At 40.5% G+C, this 8,304-nt stretch overlaps 2 protein-coding genes across 3 annotated transcripts in view; one reads left to right on the forward strand and one right to left on the reverse strand.

Annotated features, from left to right (window-relative positions):
• The window catches only part of THOC6 (THO complex subunit 6), a 61,121-nt gene extending 58,636 nt beyond the window's left edge, over nt 1-2,485 (reverse strand). Inside the window, exon 1 of the mRNA XM_069735190.1 lies at nt 2,361-2,485. Within this exon, the coding sequence (XP_069591291.1) occupies nt 2,361-2,375 (15 nt within the window). The 5' untranslated portion in view covers nt 2,376-2,485. The remainder of the gene's footprint in view (nt 1-2,360) is intronic.
• Nucleotides 2,486-2,543: 58 nt separating this feature from the next.
• SRRM2 (serine/arginine repetitive matrix 2) overlaps nt 2,544-8,304 on the forward strand; it is a 47,194-nt gene continuing 41,433 nt past the window's right edge. The window contains exon 1 of one of the 2 annotated variants that reach the window (XM_069735192.1): nt 2,544-2,699. The gene's annotated coding sequence lies outside the window, so the exon portion shown is untranslated. The remainder of the gene's footprint in view (nt 2,700-8,304) is intronic. The other variant, XM_069735191.1, reaches the window with a different exon arrangement.

Below are 8,304 nucleotides of genomic sequence, written 5' to 3' on the forward strand. Positions count from 1 at the left end.
CAGCCCGACCTCACTACACATCCGGACACATTGCACACCACACGTGACATCACAGCCCGACCTCACTATACATCCGGGCACATTACACACCACACGTGACATCACAGCCCGACCTCACTACACATCCGGACACATTACACACCACACGTGACGTCACAGCCCGACCTCACTACACATCCGGGCACATTACACACCACACGTGACATCACAGCCCGACCTCACTATACATCCGGACACATTACACACCACACGTGACATCACAGCCCGACCTCACTACACATCCGGACACATTGCACACCACACGTGACATCACAGCCCGACCTCACTATACATCCGGACACATTACACACCACACGTGACATCACAGCCCGACCTCACTACACATCCGGACACATTACACACCACACGTGACGTCACAGCCCGACCTCACTACACATCCGGGCACATTACACACCACACGTGACGTCACAGCCCGACCTCACTACACATCCGGGGCACATTACACACCACACGTGACATCACAGCCCGACCTCACTACACATCCGGGCACATTACACACCACACGTGACATCACAGCCCGACCTCACTACACATCCGGGCACATTACACACCACACGTGACATCACAGCCCGACCTCACTATACATCCGGGCACATTACACACCACACGTGACATCACAGCCCGACCTCACTATACATCCGGGCACATTACACACCACACGTGACGTCACAGCCCGACCTCACTACACATCCGGACACATTACACACCACACGTGACGTCACAGCCCGACCTCACTACACATCCGGGCACATTACACACCACACGTGACATCACAGCCCCGACCTCACTACACATCCGGACACATTACACACCACACGTGACGTCACAGCCCGACCTCACTATACATCCGGGCACATTACACACCACACGTGACATCACAGCCCGACCTCACTATACATCCGGGCACATTACACACCACACGTGACATCACAGCCCGACCTCACTACACATCCGGGCACATTACACACCACACGTGACATCACAGCCCGACCTCACTATACATCCGGACACATTACACACCACACGTGACGTCACAGCCCGACCTCACTACACATCCGGACACATTACACACCACACGTGACATCACAGCCCGACCTCACTATACATCCGGGCACATTACACACCACACGTGACATCACAGCCCGACCTCACTACACATCCGGGCACATTACACACCACACGTGACATCACAGCCCGACCTCACTATACATCCGGGCACATTACACACCACACGTGACGTCACAGCCCGACCTCACTACACATCCGGGGCACATTACACACCACACGTGACATCACAGCCCGACCTCACTACACATCCGGGCACATTACACACCACACGTGACATCACAGCCCGACCTCACTATACATCCGGGGCACATTACACACCACACGTGACATCACAGCCCGACCTCACTACACATCCGGGCACATTACACACCACACGTGACATCACAGCCCGACCTCACTATACATCCGGACACATTACACACCACACGTGACATCACAGCCCGACCTCACTATACATCCGGGCACATTACACACCACACGTGACATCACAGCCCGACCTCACTACACATCCGGGCACATTACACACCACACGTGACGTCACAGCCCGACCTCACTACACATCCGGACACATTACACACCACACGTGACGTCACAGCCCCGACCTCATTATACATCCGGGCACATTACACACCACACGTGACATCACAGCCCGACCTCACTATACATCCGGACACATTACACACCACACGTGACGTCACAGCCCCGACCTCACTATACATCCGGGCACATTACACACCACACGTGACATCACAGCCCGACCTCACTATACATCCGGGCACATTACACACCACACGTGACATCACAGCCCGACCTCACTACACATCCGGGGCACATTACACACCACACGTGACGTCACAGCCCGACCTCACTATACATCCGGGCACATTACACACCACACGTGACATCACAGCCCGACCTCACTACACATCCGGGCACATTACACACCACACGTGACGTCACAGCCCGACCTCACTACACATCCGGACACATTACACACCACACGTGACATCACAGCCCCGACCTCACTATACATCCGGACACATTACACACCACACGTGACGTCACAGCCCGACCTCACTATACATCCGGACACATTACACACCACACGTGACGTCACAGCCCCGACCTCATTATACATCCGGGCACATTACACACCACACGTGACGTCACGGTTCTTACCTCACTACACATCCGGGCACATTACACACCACACATTACGTCACGGTTCTCACCTCCGCTGAGCTCATGGTTGTCGGTCGGTGTAATACTTGGAGCTTGTAGAGTCGTCGCAGAAACTTTACGTCAGGAAGCGCAAAGCATCACGGGACACGCAGTGACGAAGCAGCTGACGGAAGCGACCAATGAGAAGGCGAGGATAAGTCCCGCCCCCAGCGTCACCTGACGTGCTGACGCGGACAGACGCAGCGCGGACGTTACGTGCAGCACACGCCGACCTCAGTGTCGCAGCGGAGATTCCGTGAAGCCAGAGGCCGAGACAGCGGAACCGGAGGGCGGGAAACCGGAGAGCGGAGCCGAGACCCCGGCGGCCGGAGGGGCGTCCCCGGAGCCAGGTACAGGAAAGATGTGTAGTGGTAGCAGGCCCGAGCGGCCCGTGTGTCACCGCCGAGCAACGGACGTTACCGCACAGTGACAGTGTGTATATGTCTATATGTCACACAGTCTATATAGAATGTACAGGCCTCGTGTATTATCACACAGTATATATAATGTACAGGCCTCGTGTATTATCACACAGTCTATATATATATATCTATATATATATAATGTACAGGCCTCGTGTATTATCACACAGTATATATATATAATGTACAGGCCTCGTGTATTATCACACTGTATATATATATATAATGTACAGGCCTCGTGTATTATCACACTGTATATATATAATGTACAGGCCTCGTGTATTATCACACAGTCTATATATATAATGTACAGTCCTCGTGTATTATCACACTGTATATATATAATGTACAGGCCTCGTGTATTATCACACAGTCTATATATATATAATGTACAGGCCTCGTGTATTATCACACTGTATATATATAATGTACAGGCCTCGTGTATTATCACACAGTCTATATATATAATGTACAGGCCTCGTGTATTATCACACTGTATATATATATATAATGTACAGGCCTCGTGTATTATCACACTGTATATATATAATGTACAGGCCTCGTGTATTATCACACTGTATATATATATATAATGTACAGGCCTCGTGTATTATCACACTGTATATATATAATGTACAGGCCTCGTGTATTATCACACAGTCTATATATATATAATGTACAGGCCTCGTGTATTATCACACTGTATATATATAATGTACAGGCCTCGTGTATTATCACACAGTCTATATATATAATGTACAGGCCTCGTGTATTATCACACAGTCTATATATATAATGTACAGGCCTCGTGTATTATCACACAGTATATATATATAATGTACAGGCCTCGTGTATTATCACACAGTATATATATATAATGTACAGGCCTCGTGTATTATCACACAGTATATATATATAATGTACAGGCCTCGTGTATTATCACACTGTATATATATATATAATGTACAGGCCTCGTGTATTATCACACTGTATATATATAATGTACAGGCCTCGTGTATTATCACACAGTCTATATATATAATGTACAGGCCTCGTGTATTATCACACTGTATATATATATATAATGTACAGGCCTCGTGTATTATCACACTGTATATATATAATGTACAGGCCTCGTGTATTATCACACAGTCTATATATATAATGTACAGGCCTCGTGTATTATCACACAGTATATATATATAATGTACAGGCCTCGTGTATTATCACACAGTATATATATATAATGTACAGGCCTCGTGTATTATCACACAGTATATATATATAATGTACAGGCCTCGTGTATTATCACACTGTATATATATATATATAATGTACAGGCCTCGTGTATTATCACACTGTATATATATAATGTACAGGCCTCGTGTATTATCACACAGTATATATATATAATGTACAGGCCTCGTGTATTATCACACTGTATATATATAATGTACAGGCCTCGTGTATTATCACACTGTATATATATAATGTACAGGCCTCGTGTATTATCACACTGTATATATATAATGTACAGGCCTCGTGTATTATCACACTGTCTATATATATAATGTACAGGCCCCGTGTATTATCACACAGTATGTATATATATATCTATATATAATGTACAGGCCTCGTGTATTATCACACTGTCTATATATATAATGTACAGGCCCCGTGTATTATCACACAGTATATATATATATAATGTACAGGCCTCGTGTATTATCACACAGTCTATATATATATCTATATATATATAATGTACAGGCCTCGTGTATTATCACACTGTATATATATAATGTACAGGCCTCGTGTATTATCACACAGTATATATATATAATGTACAGGCCTCGTGTATTATCACACAGTATATATATATAATGTACAGGCCTCGTGTATTATCACACAGTCTATATATATAATGTACAGGCCTCGTGTATTATCACACTGTATATATATAATGTACAGGCCTCGTGTATTATCACACTGTATATATATAATGTACAGGCCTCGTGTATTATCACACTGTCTATATATATAATGTACAGGCCTCGTGTATTATCACACTGTATATATATATAATGTACAGGCCTCGTGTATTATCACACTGTATATATATAATGTACAGGCCTCGTGTATTATCACACAGTCTATATATAATGTACAGGCCTCGTGTATTATCACACTGTATATATATATAATGTACAGGCCTCGTGTATTATCACACTGTATATATATATATAATGTACAGGCCTCGTGTATTATCACACTGTATATATATAATGTACAGGCCTCGTGTATTATCACACTGTCTATATATATAATGTACAGGCCTCGTGTATTATCACACAGTCTATATATATAATGTACAGGCCTCGTGTATTATCACACTGTATATATATATAATGTACAGGCCTCGTGTATTATCACACTGTATATATATAATGTACAGGCCTCGTGTATTATCACACTGTATATATATAATGTACAGGCCTCGTGTATTATCACACTGTATATATATAATGTACAGGCCTCGTGTATTATCACACTGTATATATATATAATGTACAGGCCTCGTGTATTATCACACTGTATATATATATATAATGTACAGGCCTCGTGTATTATCACACTGTATATATATATATAATGTACAGGCCTCGTGTATTATCACACTGTATATATATAATGTACAGGCCTCGTGTATTATCACACTGTATATATATAATGTACAGGCCTCGTGTATTATCACACAGTATATATATATAATGTACAGGCCTCGTGTATTATCACACTGTATATATATATAATGTACAGGCCTCGTGTATTATCACACTGTATATATATAATGTACAGGCCTCGTGTATTATCACACTGTCTATATATATAATGTACAGGCCTCGTGTATTATCACACTGTATATATATAATGTACAGGCCTCGTGTATTATCACACAGTCTATATATAATGTACAGGCCTCGTGTATTATCACACTGTATATATATATAATGTACAGGCCTCGTGTATTATCACACTGTATATATATAATGTACAGGCCTCGTGTATTATCACACTGTATATATATATATAATGTACAGGCCTCGTGTATTATCACACTGTATATATATAATGTACAGGCCTCGTGTATTATCACACTGTCTATATATATAATGTACAGGCCTCGTGTATTATCACACTGTATATATAATGTACAGGCCTCGTGTATTATCACACTGTATATATATAATGTACAGGCCTCGTGTATTATCACACAGTCTATATATATAATGTACAGGCCTCGTGTATTATCACACTGTATATATATATAATGTACAGGCCTCGTGTATTATCACACTGTATATGTATAATGTACAGGCCTCGTGTATTATCACACTGTATATATATATATAATGTACAGGCCTCGTGTATTATCACACTGTATATATATATATATAATGTACAGGCCTCGTGTATTATCACACTGTATATATATAATGTACAGGCCTCGTGTATTATCACACTGTATATATATATATAATGTACAGGCCTCGTGTATTATCACACTGTATATATATAATGTACAGGCCTCGTGTATTATCACACTGTATATATATAATGTACAGGCCTCGTGTATTATCACACTGTATATATATAATGTACAGGCCTCGTGTATTATCACACTGTATATATATAATGTACAGGCCTCGTGTATTATCACACTGTATATATATAATGTACAGGCCTCGTGTATTATCACACTGTCTATATATATAATGTACAGGCCTCGTGTATTATCACACTGTATATATATAATGTACAGGCCTCGTGTATTATCACACTGTATATATATATATATAATGTACAGGCCTCGTGTATTATCACACTGTATATATATAATGTACAGGCCTCGTGTATTATCACACTGTATATATATATATAATGTACAGGCCTCGTGTATTATCACACTGTATATATATAATGTACAGGCCTCGTGTATTATCACACTGTATATATATAATGTACAGGCCTCGTGTATTATCACACTGTATATATATAATGTACAGGCCTCGTGTATTATCACACTGTATATATAATGTACAGGCCTCGTGTATTATCACACTGTATATATATATATAATGTACAGGCCTCGTGTATTATCACACTGTATATATATAATGTACAGGCCTCGTGTATTATCACACTGTATATATAATGTACAGGCCTCGTGTATTATCACACTGTATATATATATAATGTACAGGCCTCGTGTATTATCACACTGTATATATAATGTACAGGCCTCGTGTATTATCACACTGTATATATATAATGTACAGGCCTCGTGTATTATCACACAGTCTATATATATATATAATGTACAGGCCTCGTGTATTATCACACTGTATATATATAATGTACAGGCCTCGTGTATTATCACACTGTATATATATAATGTACAGGCCTCGTGTATTATCACACAGTCTATATATATAATGTACAGGCCTCGTGTATTATCACACAGTCTATATAGAATGTACAGGCCTCGTGTATTATCACACTGTCTATATATATAATGTACAGGCCTCGTGTATTATCACACTGTATATATAATGTACAGGCCTCGTGTATTATCACACTGTATATATAATGTACAGGCCTCGTGTATTATCACACTGTATATATATATATAATGTACAGGCCTCGTGTATTATCACACTGTATATATATAATGTACAGGCCTCGTGTATTATCACACAGTCTATATATATAATGTACAGGCCTCGTGTATTATCACACTGTATATATAATGTACAGGCCTCGTGTATTATCACACTGTATATATAATGTACAGGCCTCGTGTATTATCACACTGTATATATAATGTACAGGCCTCGTGTATTATCACACAGTATATATATATAATGTACAGGCCTCGTGTATTATCACACTGTATATATATATATAATGTACAGGCCTCGTGTATTATCACACTGTATATATATATATAATGTACAGGCCTCGTGTATTATCACACTGTATATATATATATAATGTACAGGCCTCGTGTATTATCACACTGTATATATATATAATGTACAGGCCTCGTGTATTATCACACTGTATATATATATAATGTACAGGCCTCGTGTATTATCACACTGTATATATATATAATGTACAGGCCTCGTGTATTATCACACTGTATATATATAATGTACAGGCCTCGTGTATTATCACACTGTATATATATATAATGTACAGGCCTCGTGTATTATCACACTGTATATATATATAATGTACAGGCCTCGTGTATTATCACACTGTATATATATATAATGTACAGGCCTCGTGTATTATCACACTGTATATATATATATAATGTACAGGCCTCGTGTATTATCACACTGTATATATATATAATGTACAGGCCTCGTGTATTATCACACTGTATATATATATAATGTACAGGCCTCGTGTATTATCACACTGTATATATATATAATGTACAGGCCTCGTGTATTATCACACT

The sequence above is a fragment of the Ranitomeya imitator genome, chromosome 7 (genome assembly GCF_032444005.1).
Source record: "Ranitomeya imitator isolate aRanImi1 chromosome 7, aRanImi1.pri, whole genome shotgun sequence".
Classification (NCBI taxonomy): domain Eukaryota; kingdom Metazoa; phylum Chordata; class Amphibia; order Anura; family Dendrobatidae; genus Ranitomeya; species Ranitomeya imitator.